This window comes from Quercus robur, chromosome 12, assembly GCF_932294415.1.
Source record: "Quercus robur chromosome 12, dhQueRobu3.1, whole genome shotgun sequence".
NCBI lineage: Eukaryota > Viridiplantae > Streptophyta > Magnoliopsida > Fagales > Fagaceae > Quercus > Quercus robur.
Window position 1 is genome coordinate 19,195,873 of NC_065545.1, and position 13,107 is coordinate 19,208,979.

The 13,107-nt window shown below is 38.4% G+C and overlaps 1 protein-coding gene and 1 long non-coding RNA gene across 3 annotated transcripts; one reads left to right on the plus strand and one right to left on the minus strand.

The window, feature by feature from the left end:
* Positions 1–4,545: 4,545 nt before the first annotated feature.
* LOC126709590 (uncharacterized) lies at positions 4,546–7,474 on the minus strand. Of its 2 annotated transcripts, none has more exons than XR_007649434.1 (3): positions 7,225–7,474; positions 5,983–6,071; positions 4,546–4,760 (listed from the first exon to the last, which is right to left on the minus strand). It is a non-coding gene; the product is annotated as an uncharacterized LOC126709590 (long non-coding RNA). The 2 variants fall into 2 exon arrangements; XR_007649433.1 differs by having other exon boundaries at positions 6,010–6,071; positions 7,225–7,472.
* Positions 7,475–7,928: 454 nt separating this feature from the next.
* LOC126708239 (uncharacterized) lies at positions 7,929–8,423 on the plus strand. The gene has a single exon (XM_050408041.1). The coding sequence runs from the start codon at positions 7,929–7,931 to the stop codon at positions 8,421–8,423; it is 495 nt and encodes a 164-aa protein (XP_050263998.1).
* The last annotated feature ends 4,684 nt before the right edge of the window (positions 8,424–13,107 follow it).

Below are 13,107 nucleotides of genomic sequence, written 5' to 3' on the forward strand. Positions count from 1 at the left end.
TGTCAAGTAGATTTACGCGCCCACCGTTCAACTCTTACGATGGAAAAATGGACCCGGTAAAGCACGTCAGCCATTATATTCAAATGATGCATTTGCATACTCACAATGACGCGTTAATGTGTAAGGTATTTCCCTCAAGCCTTGGATCCACTGCTTTGAAATGGTTTAATGGGTTACGGAAGGGCTTTATTCATAGTTTCGCTGAGTTAATCCAAGAATTCGGTGTCTGGTTTGTAACTTGTAGCCGGGCCTTACAACCAGTAGATGCATTACTATCCATGAAAATGAGGGTAGGGGAAACCCTTCGCAGCTATGCCAGTCAGTATTGAGAACTCTACAATGAGATCGGTGGGGGCAATGAGAAGATTGCGGCAAGCACCTTTAGAATGAAGTTGGCCGAGGACTCTGAACTGCGTGAGTCGCTTATGAGAAAGCCTTTCGAGGATATGAGGCAACTTATGAGGCGCATTAAAGAGTACAAACGCTTAGAGGATGACCGGCTGCAGAACAAAGGTAAAGCCCCGGTAATGAGTCGTCCTCGGCAGGGTGGCTTTCAGTCAAGGCCCCGAAGGGACTTAAGGATTCAAGGACTGGAAGCACAAATGGGGGAAGTAAACGTAATGTTCAAGGAGCCAGTGCACAAGTTCGTAGACCAAATCAAGAACGAGCCATACTTCCGGTGGGCGAACAAGATGAGGGGTGACCTGTCCAAAAGGAACCAAAACTTGTATTGTACTTACCACAGAGATAAAGGGCATACCACAGGGCAATACCGGGTATTGAAAGATCATCTAGGGTAGCTAGTGAAAGCGGGGTATTTGAAGGAGTTTGTAGTGGATTCAGGGAACCGAGGTACCGAGCAAGGTGCACAGCAAAGGGAGAATCCTCTCCCACCCCCATTAGGAGTGATCGAGGTCATCCACGTTGCCTCAAAGGGTATTGCTGTGACTAGAAGGAAAGGGGTGTTGGCTATAGTGCCAGTGGAAGACTGCTCAGGCAAGTAACCATCCGAGAAGAAGATGAAGTTCACACGAGAGCCCATTGCTTTCAACGACGATGACTTAGAGGGAACAATTCAGCCACACGATGATGCGTTGGTGGTGATGGCCCGAATAAATGGTTTCATAATGAAGAAGGTGATGGTGGACCAAGGGAATAGGGCTTACGTGATGTAACCGGACCTGTTCAAAGGGTTCGAACTGAAAAACGAAGACCTCTCAAAGTACGATACGCCCCTGGTTGGGTTTGATGGCCAGGTAGTGAGTCCCAAGGGGCAAATTTCACTTCCCGTGAACTTGGAAGGAAAGGAAGTAACAGTGACATTTATAGTGGTCACCTCGTTTTCTCCTTATTCAGCGATTCTAGGAAGGTCGTGGATCCATGCGATGGGGGCAGTCTCATCCACCCTGCACATGAAGGTTAAGTTCCGCACTGAGCAGGGCATTGCTGTAGTAAGAGAAAGCCAGCAAATGGCCAGACAGTGTTTAGTGGCCACGGTTAATTGGAAGCACGAGCAGGTCAAACGGAAGGGAACATCCAAGAAGGTCCCTTTATAGCAATTATAGGAGCCCCAAGAGGGAATGAAGGCTAGTTGTACTGAGGAATTAATCAAAGTAAGAATAATATCGGATATCGACGGGTATTTTCAAGTAGGGGTAAGTATGAGGGATAAGGATCGAGTAGAAACGTTATTATTTCTTATACAGAATATAGATGTGTTTGTTTGGAGCCTGTATAAGGTGCTCGGGATGGATCCCGAATTCATAGTTCATAAGCTTAATGTAGATCCATCATTTCCCCCCAAGAAGTAGAAGCCAAGGAGGTAAGCTAAAGAACACGTTGAGGTAGTTAGGCAGGAGGTCAAAAGGTTAAAGGAGGCTAGGGCGATAAAGGAAATCTTCTTTTCGAAATGGCTAGCGAATACCGTGGTGGTGAAGAAGAAGATTGGCAAATGGAGAGTTTGCGTGGATTTCAGGGATTTGAATCGAGGGTGCCTAAAGGACCCGTTTCCTATGCCGAAGATCAATCAATTGGTAGATGCCACATATGGGCACCCGAGGATGAGTTTTTTGAATGCCTTTCAAGGTTATCACCAGATTGCCTTGGCCACTGAGGATCAGGAAAAGATAGCATTTATCTCCTTTGACGCCAACTACCATTATACTGTGATGCCCTTTGGGTTAAAGAATGTCGGGGCCACCTATTAACGGACGATGACAAGAATGTTCCGAGATAAGATCGGGCAAATTATGGAGGTGTACATTGACAATATGGTGGTGAAAAGTAAACAAGAGGCACGACATATAGAGGATCTCCAAGGGGTGTTTGAAGGACTTCGGCAACACAAGTTGCGCCTCAATGCGGATAAGTATGCTTTCGGGGTGGGGGCCGACAAGTTCTTAAGATATCTGATAACCAACCGAAGGATAGAAGTTAACCCCTATAAAATTGAAGTTGTGAAGTGCCTTAAGCTGCCGAGCAATCCGAAGGAAGTACAAGTACTGACCGGCATGTTGGCTGCCCTTAACCGGTTCATTTCCAAGTTTGTCGATCACTACCGTCTATTCTACCAGCTTTTGAAGAAGTGGAGGGGATTCCAGTGGAATGAAAAATGCGAAAAGGCTTTTTAGGACTTGAAGGAGTATTTGATGCAGGCACCTATGTTGATGACCCCAAAACCCGGAGAGGACTTATTCATGTATTTATCAGTGTCAGATCATGCCATGAGTGCCATGATTTTAAGAGATCAAGGAGTACAGCAACCCGTGTATTACATTAGCAAGACCCTGGGTGACGCAGAGACACAGTATTTGCCCTTGGAGAAACTGGTGTTAGCACTAGTGCACGCTACGAGGAAGTTGCCTCACTATTTTCAAGCTCATACCGTCTATGTCTTAACCCAATATCCTTTACAATCGTTGCTAAAGAGATCTGACTTCACGGGCCGAATAGCTAAGTGGGGAACTCGACTAGGATCCTTTGATATAAGGTATAGGCCAAGAAGCTCAGTGAAAGGCCAAGTTCTTGTTGATTTCATTACAGAGTTTTCCCCAAGGAAAGAGATGGAAATAGTTTGTCACGTGAATTGTCACCCGTGGAAGGTGTTTGTGGATTGCGCATCTAGTGCAATTGGGGCTGGAGCTGGGATTGTCATCACCACTACAAAGGGAATACGGTTGGAACATTCTTTCAGGTTGGGGTTTAGGGTCTCCAATAATGAGGCTGAGTATGAAGCTTTGCTCGCTGGATTGAGAGTCGTACTGGATATGGGTGCACGGGAAGTCGAAATTTATTCGAATTCTCGGCTGGTGGTTAGTCAGGTGCAGGGCAGTTTTGAGGCTCAAGACTCTTGAATGAAGGAATACTTGTGGGTAGTAAGGCAGGTTATAAGTCAGTTCACTAAGGCCAAGGTGATCCAGGTGGTTCGAGGGCAAAACAAGCATGCAGACTCTTCAGCTACATTAGCGTCATCAATGACAGAGGATGTGCCTCGAATAATCAAAGTGAAGCTCATAGCGCAACTATAACACCCCAACCTAATTTCATAATTAACTTAATGGGTTTATATGCATGTTATTAACTTAATTACTTTTAAGTGCATGAAGTTTTGATTTTATGATTTTATAAAACATACATGCTCTAAACTCTGAAGTACAGGTTTGGGTCGTGACAGTTGTGGTATCAGAGCATAGGTTATGATTTTATAGACTTTTAGATAGATGTAAGTGTTTTTAGAAGTCAGAAAGGGTAGCTTGGGTAGATTAGTAAATGCATATCTCTTTGGAGACAATTAAATTTTTGTTTTGTGAATTTTGTTGTGCTCTATGTTTGTATAATTGCATGCGTAATTTACCGCACATACATGTTGAGTTTAAATTATAATGTTCATGATTATGAATATGTTAAAAAAAATGGTGTCCTAGCATGTGTGATGTCGTTTCTTAATAGGATGCAAGCTTCAAATATAAGTAATGTGTGCAACCAAGTGTTGGAGGAGATTGCCTAAAGGGCAGCTAATATCCATCCTCCAGCTGGAGTTAGTCAAGGTTCTACCCAAGAGGCTTTCCTAAAGCAAAGGCCTCCTTCTTTTAGTGGCACTACCAATCCATTAGAAGCAGAAAGTTGGGTTTTTAAGATGGAAAAGATTTTTAAATTCCTTGGATGCATAGATTCTCAGAAGGTGAATTATGCTACATACATGTTTGAAGGTCCTGCTGAAATATGGTGGAAGTTAGCAGAGAGACTTCTCTTAGAAGGAAGAGGTGATAATACCCAGATTAGTAAGGCAGAATTTGTGAAGAAATTTTATGAGCAATATTTTACAGAATGCTTCAGAGATAATGTCACGCCCCAAACCCGATACTCAGATTTGTGATCATGACCGGCATGCTAATATCAAGCCTAAACCTGATATTAACAAGAACCACTTAACTTTTACAAAACTTTTACCGAAAGCTTTCCTTTTCTTTTCAATCCTTGTTTCTTTACTTAAATTATATAACCTTTGACTTGACATTCAGAGCATCTACATTGTACTCCAAGGAATAACATAATCCACCAATCATTTAATTTCCACACTTTTACATAATACATAGCTTGATACTTTAAGGTATACACAACTTTCATTTGATCCTAAAATACACAATAACTATAAAGCTAAACGTCAGAATGCCAATTTAGGATTTATACATATCAAACTAAAACCAGCTCCTTTCAAAACTCGACTAAGGCTCCCTCTGCTCCAAAATAAAACCTGCTAACTGAAAGAGTGGAAGGGGTGAGCTACACAGCTCAGTAAAGGTAAGAAATATGAGAATTCAATAAGGATGCATGTAAATCAAATCATTTCATTCTATGCATAATCAAATAGGAGAACAGCTTTCCATGCATAGTATTTTATACTATTCAGAATAATAACTTATACGCTTTTCATAGGAAAATAATTGTTCTCCCTTTTCTTATCAGAATAATATTACCAAAACCTTTCGGATTAAACTTCTTTCATTTCCTACAGAGTCACCATGTATATATTCTCATAAAAAAATAATTGTTTTAACTTAAATCAGATAATCGGCAACTTTGTATTAAACTAGAAACATCTTGACTGATAAGAAAACTTTTCTTTATAAACTTCTTCTCATAGGATACTATAACTTTCATGATCATAAAACTTAACGTTTCATAAAAAAAACAGATATCTGATAACGTTAAACATAAACTTGTACTTTCATTAGAAACTTTATCTTTATAGCACAACAGAACTTCATAAACTTTTATCTTTAATGAACAGCTTTCTTTTCATCAGAAACTTCTTATTTTCATGAGAGCTTTTAACTTTTCATAATGCATTTAAACAAAAGAATTCTCTCATGATTTATAACATAACATAGCTGTTCATAACATATTGGTTAGTCCATGTCTGATAAGCTGTACAGAGAAGGCCTCATCACATTTGGGTGCCCCCGTGTGTATGATATTGTCCCCTTTGGAAGGCCTGATGGCACATCCCCTCCAGGTTTTGTTCCTCCCCGCCGTCCGTACACATTGGGGAGAAGGCCTTAATCAAATTAGAGTTACGGGCAACCCCATTTCCTCTACTTTAAATGGCCTAGAGTTACGGGCAGCCCCATTTCCTCTACTTTAAATGGCCAAACAGATAACATTTTCCCATGGAAAGCCAATAATTAACCCCTACTGGCTGAGTTCAAATTATCAGAGGACATAACCCGAAAACATTTCATACTTTTACATCATACTGAAACTTCTTATTTTGCATAACATTTCATAATAATAACATTTCCATTCTTTTCATTAAACATCATGTTCGTGGAATCAATAATAGTTTCAATATGCTTAAATCATATACATAAGTTTTTCGAAAGCTCACGAACATAACTTTGTCAGAATAATGATTACATGTCATATCTCTAATCCAAAAACATTTTAATGCATAATATACTTTAAAATAACCTCATGACTTACCAAATGCTCATATAACTTATCCCTTACCTGAGAGCAGAAGAATCGAGAGCCTAAAGTCGAAGGAGCTTAGACTTGGATACTGGTAACACCTAAACCATAATTCAAAACTTATTACTATCCATAATTCCTTATCATAAACTTCACATTCATCTCAAAGCCTATCTCTTAGAATCAAGGAAGTCCTAATCCCACCTCAACGAGGTTCCCACAAACAAAAATACATTCATCAACAACAAGTACAAAATCCTAGAGAAACCAACATTCTTATATTAATCCCATATCTCTAAATGAGCCAACTTTGTTTCAAAAGGTGCTTTAAGGTCAGGGCAATAATGCATGCATAAATATAAAATCTTTTGAGCATGATTATGTAACTATATACATTCATATGATAACATACAACACGTCGGGCAAAACAGCTTCATACATACAACCGTCTCATGGTTTAGAACCCCCTTCCTTGGAGTAATAAGCCTCAAAACAAGTTATACAAAATTAATCTATGATCGAGACATACCAAAAGACAAGAATATTAAATTATAGCTCAAAACATTCACCCTAACTTGATAATTAAATCCACAAAGTTAGACATGTCCCTTACTATTCACTGTTCTATTCCAGCAGCATAGGCTCCATTTGTAAAATACAAACGGGCTGCTCAAACACATCCAATTGTCATGAAATTTTACAGAACTACTCCCCTATATGTCCAGTATATACTATAAAAATTTCGGAGTCAAATAATAAACCCATGATTTACTAAAAATCCCACAAGACAGCATACTCAAATCTGCCCTGACAGAATTTCTTGCAACTTATAAATTAAACCATTATTTTTATATTAATCCAAATGCTGTGAGACCAATTCAATAACAACCACAAGTGTCTTAAGTTTCATAGGAATTATCCCTAGCATCCAAATTCACTATATAAAATTTAATACATAATTTAACATGCATGAACACAGAATCTGTCACAGTGACAGCTTCAGAACATATTCTTACAAAATCATCAACAAATAGCAATAGGCCTTAATTTCATTTGAGTATTTTTATACCTATAATTAACATACTAAAATATGTTATTAAACATTAAATAAACCATAATATCATCAAACCTTCAAATCACTAAAACAGAATCACCAATTCAACTTCCAAAAACAGAGCAGAGAACAAAGAGGGAAAGTAAGCAAACAATTATACTATCCAAATACACAAAATCAGATGAGGTTTAATTACTTACCCACACACTTTGAAGATGAAACCTTAAGGCTAATTGTTTAATTTCTTCTTTAAAGAAACTAGAATTTTTGGTGAGGAAGGAAGGGAGAGATGTTGCCGTGTAAGGAAGGAAGAAGAAAGAAGAACAAAGAAAGGGGAAAATAGAGAAAGAAGAAAAGCAGCTGCTGGACTTCAGGGAGCAGCCAAGAAAATCAGAAAAGTAAGAAGACTTTTGGGGCTTGGATACGTGTATGGCTAGGGAAAAACAAATATCTCACCCACTTTTTCCAATATTCTTGCATTCACACTTATATATATATATATATATATGTATATATATATATATATATATATATATAAAATCTTTGCATTCACACTTACTTTTCTACCAAAATAATTCCTTGCATTCACACTTACTTTTCTACAAAAATAATATCACTTTGCATATATATATATATATATATATCACAACTTAACCACCTAATATAGTTTTGTACATGCTAAATATATTTTATAATACAAATAATCATTTCAATTATTTATAATCTTTACAAATTCTTATTCAATAACATTATAAAATAATATGTTCATTAAATACTTTGTAAGTAAGTGGCTTAAAATATTAATCATACTTAACCACTTAAACATATAGTTTAATTATAAAAATTGGATTGAGGTGTTACAGATAAGCAAGCTGAAAATTTCGATGAACTTGTCCAAGGGAGTATGGGGGTTGCTCAATATGAAGCAAAGTTTACCGAGTTGTCTCGTTTTGCTCCTTGTCTTGTCTCTACTAAAACTTTAAGGGTTAAGAAGTTTCACAAAGGGTTGAATTTCAAAATCAGACAACGTTTGACTACTTCTCGAGTTGAGGACTACAAAAATTTGGTTATACTTGCTGAAGCTGTAGAAAAAGACATTCAAGAATGTACTAAAATGAAAGCAATAATGGAACAAGATAAAGACAAAACAGTGAAGTTTAACCAGCCCTGGAAAGGAAAATCCTCCCTTAACTCCTCCAAGAAGAATACCACTAAGTACTTGCCAAGAGCTGTAGAAAAATGTGCCCATTGTGGAAGGCCTCATTTTGGGGAATGCCGTGCTACCAACAATACATGTTTTCGTTGTGGCAAACCTGGTCGTTTTATTAGGGATTGTCCAAATAATTCTAACAAAGGGAACTCCACTGCTGGAAGTGGACAAAAGAGGCCAATGGTCTAGGAAAGAGTTTTCGCCCTCACGGAACAAGATGCACAAGCAGCATCGGATGTGGTATCAAGTACTCTCAATATTTGCTCTAAAGCTGCTCATGTTTTATTTGATTCTGGCTCTTCACACTCTTTTGTATCCCCTACTTTTGCTGATATGTTACACATGAGTCTTGAGTTGTTGGATTGTGAACTATGGGTGTCTACTCCTTCGGCTGTAATTTTGTGTGCTCAATAGGTGTATCGAAGTTGTGTTATAAATATTGTTGGTAGGGAGTTAGTTGCAGATTTAATATTGTTAAATATGCATGACTTTGATGTAATTTTGGGTATGGCCTGGTTTTCGACTCACCATGCAGTTGTAGAATGTTTTGAGAAACGTGTAATCTTTCATATACTTGGCCAATCTGAATTTTATTTTGAGGGAGATAGAAAGGTTAAACCATTGAGTATAATTTCTGCTTTTCAAGCTAGTAATATGATTGAAAAGGGGTGTAGTAGCTTTTTGGCATATATGATTAACTCTGAAGCTACTAATGAGAAGTTAGAAGATATTCCTATTGTAAAGGAATTTCCTAACATTTTTCCAGAAGAGTTACCTGGCTTACCTCCAGATAGAGAGATTGAATTCTCTATTGAACTTTTGCCTGGTACTGATCCTATATCTAAGGCTCCTTATATAATGGCCCCAGTTGAACTTAGAGAGTTAAAATTGCAATTACAAGATCTGCTTGATAAGGGTTTTATCAGGCCAAGTGTTTCCCCATAGGGTGCACCAGTTCTGTTTGTTAAAAAGAAGGATGGAAGTTTGAGACTTTGTATTGATTACCGAGAATTGAATAAGGTAACAGTGAAGAACAAGTATCCACTTCCCTGAATAGATGATTTATTCGATCAATTACAAGGAGCATAAGTTTTCTCAAAAATTGATTTGCATTCTGGCTATCATCAATTGAAGTGAAGAAGGATGATATACTAAAAACTGCCTTTCGAACCCGATATGGTCATTATGAGTTTCTTGTGATGCCTTTTGGATTGACAAATGCACCAGCTGCTTTTATGGATTTAATGAATAGAGTGTTTCAGCCTTACTTAGATCAGTTTGTGGTGATATTCATAAATGACATTTTAATATACTTTAAGAGTCAGGAATATCATGAGAAGTATTTGCGAATTGTATTGCAGACTTTAAGGGATAAGCAACTTTATGCCAAATTAAAGAAGTGTGAATTTTGGCTAGCACAAATTTCTTTCTTAGGACATGTGACATCAAAGGATGGAATTTCAGTTGACCCAAAGAAGATTGAAGCTATAGTGAATTAGGAAAAACTAAAGACCGTCTCGGAGGTTCGTAGTTTCTTGGGCATGATTGGTTATTATTGAAGATTTATAGAAGTTTTCTCCAAGATTTCTGAGCCTTTAACCAATTTAACCAGGAAAGCAGTGAAGTTTGAATGGATTGATAAATGCGAGCATAGTTTTAAGGAGTTAAAACAGAGACTAGTTACCGCTCCAATACTTACTTTACCTTCAAGTTTAGGAGGTTTTGTGATATATAATGGTGCTTCCAAGAAAGGTTTGGGATGTGTTCTCATGCAACAAGGGAAGGTCATAGCTTATGCCTCTAGACAACTAAAGTCATATGAACAAAATTATCCTACTCATGATTTGGAATTAGCAGCAGTGGTCTTTGCTCTTAAAATTTGGAGACACCATTTGTATGGTGAACCTTGTATGATATACACAGATCACAAGAGTCTCAAATATTTGTTTACACAAAAAGAGTTGAATCTTAGGCAAAGAAGATGGTTGGAGTTGATAAATAACTATGATTGCTCCATTGAATATCATCCTAGCAAAGCAAATGTGGTGGCAGATGCTTTGAGTAGAAAGTCTTTAGGACAATTAGCTTGCATACTAACTACTCAAAAAGAAATTTTGGCAGATTTACAATGGATGGGGATTGAGTTTATAATCAGGGGTTCAAGTACATGTTTTTCCACTTTAATTGTGAAGCCTACCCTATTGGAGAAAATTAAGGCCTCTCAATTTAATGATCTAGAATTAGCTAAGATCTGTGATAGAGCATCTAATGGCAATATACCTGGTTTTCTCATTAGTAAGGATGGTGTTTTAATGCACGGTTCCAGATTGTGTGTTCCAGTAGATAATGAGTTGAAAAGATAGATTATGGAAAAAGCTCATTGTACTCCCTATATCGTACATCCGGATAGTACCAAAATGTATCGGGACTTGAGAGGAAATTTTTGGTAAAGTGGTATGAAGAAAGATATTGCTAAATTTGTAAATCGTTGCTTGACTTGTCAACAAATAAAAGCTGAACATCAAAGACCTGGAGGACTATTACAGCCCCTTACTATCCCCGAGTGGAAGTGGGAGCATATTTCTATGGATTTTGTTGTGGGACTCCCAAAATCACTTCAAGGTTATGATTTGGTTTGGGTGATTGTAGATCGCGTAACCAAGTCAACTCATTTTCTTCGTGTGAAGGTTAACTATCCTTTAAATAAGCTTGCTGAGTTGTATATACAAGAAATTGTGAGATTACATGGGGTTCCTTCATCTATTGTGTCTGATAGAGATCCTAAGTTTACTTCACATTTTTGGGAGAGCTTACAAACAACTTTGGGTACTAAATTGACATTCAGCACAGCTTACCATCCTCAAATAGATGGACAATCTGAACGTACTATTCAAACCTTTGAAGACATGTTGCGAGCTTATGTTTTGGATTTAGGAGGCAGATGGGATAGTCATTTACCGTTAATTGAGTTTGCCTACAACAATAGCTATCATTCTAACATTGGGATGGCTCCTTTTGAGTCTTTATATGGATGACGATGTCGGTCACCAATTTGTTGGGATGAAGTTGGAGAAAGGAAGTTTATGGGACTTAAGATTGTGTAGATTACAGTTGATAAAATTTGGCTAATTCGAGAACGACTAAAGGCTACTCAAAGTAGGCAGAAAAGCCATGCTGATAAGAAACAACAAGACATTGAATTCGATGTGGGAGATCATATGTTTGTCAAAGTTTCACCATTGAAGGGAGTGATGAGATTTGGGAAGACAAATAAGCTAAGTCCTAGATTTGTTCAACCATTTGAGATACTTGAAAAGATTGGATCAGCTGCATATCGAGTTGCCTTACCTCCTGCATTATCCAAGATACACAATGTATTTCATATCTCTAATCTTAGAAAATATATTCTTGATTCAAAACATGTGATAGAGTATGAACCACTTCAAATCCAAGAGAACTTGTCAAATGAAGAGATCCCAATTAAGATTTTAGATCGTAAGGAGCAAGTTCTTCACACCAAGACAATTTCTTTAGTCAAGGTGTTGTGAAGAAATCACTCTACAGAAGAGGCAACCTGGGAGGCAGAGGAGGAAATGAGGCAAAAGTATCCGAATCTCTTTGTTGATGGTATGTGTACAATTTCCGAGGACGAAAATTTTTAAGGAGGGAAGGATGTAACACCCTAACCTAATTTCATAATTAACTTAATGGGTTTATATGCATGTTATTATCTTAATTACTTTTAAGTGCATGAAGTTTTGATTTTATGATTTTATAAAACATACATGCTCTAAACTTTGAAGCAGGTTTGGGTTATGACAGCAACCGAGTATTGGTGCCACAATAGGTGTTGTAGTGATTTCAATGACTGAGCCATGTTGGATGGACCCGATCATCAATTTTTTGGCCGAGGATAAAGTATCGGATGATGAGAAGGAAGCTAACAAGGTACGTCGAGTAGCCGCCCGATATTGGTTCTTGGTAGATCGCAAGTTGTATTGAAGATCTTTTGGGGGGCCGTATCTTTTATGTTTGCACCCCGAAAAGGTTAATGAACTCTTGGCTGAACTACACGATGGGGTGTATGGCAGTCACGTAGAGGGACGTTCACTGGCACACCGAGTGATGACCCAGGGATTTTGGTGGCCGCAGATGCAGAAGGATGCCGTCGAGTATGCACGGAAGTGTGAACAGTGCCAAAAGCACACCCCCTTGATCCACTAGCTAGCAGGTTATCTGAACCCGGTCAATAACCCTTGGCCCTTTGCACAATGGAGGCTAGATATTATCGACCCGTTTCCTCGAGCCACAGGCAATCGGAGGTTTGTTTTGGTAGCTGTAGATTACTTCACCAAATTGGCAGAGGCAGAGGCATTAGCTAATATTCGGGACGTAGACATTAAAAGGTTTGTATGGAGAAACATAGTCACGGGATTTGGGGTGCCGGACTCTCTTATATCTGATAATGGGTTGCAATTCGATAGTAGAGCTTTTTGTGAGTTTTGCAGGGATCTTGGCATCAAGAACAGGTACTCCACCCCTGCATATCCTCAGAGCAACGGCCAAGCTAAAGCCATGAATAAAGCAATTGTAAATAGATTGAAGAAAATGTTAGATGGTGCAAAGGGTAGGTGGGTCGAGGACCCAACGTTTTGTGGTCATACGGGGCAGAAGCTGTCATACCAGCCGAGATAAACCTATGTAGTGCCCGAGTTGCTGTATTCAACCCTACTCTGAATAACGGATTAATGGTGGAGCGTTTATATTTGCTGGAAGAGTACCAAGAAGTTGCGACTATACAGCTGGCCAAATACCATCAAAAGCTTGCTCGACGTTACAACCAAGATGTGAACACAAAGGAGTTCAACGCTGG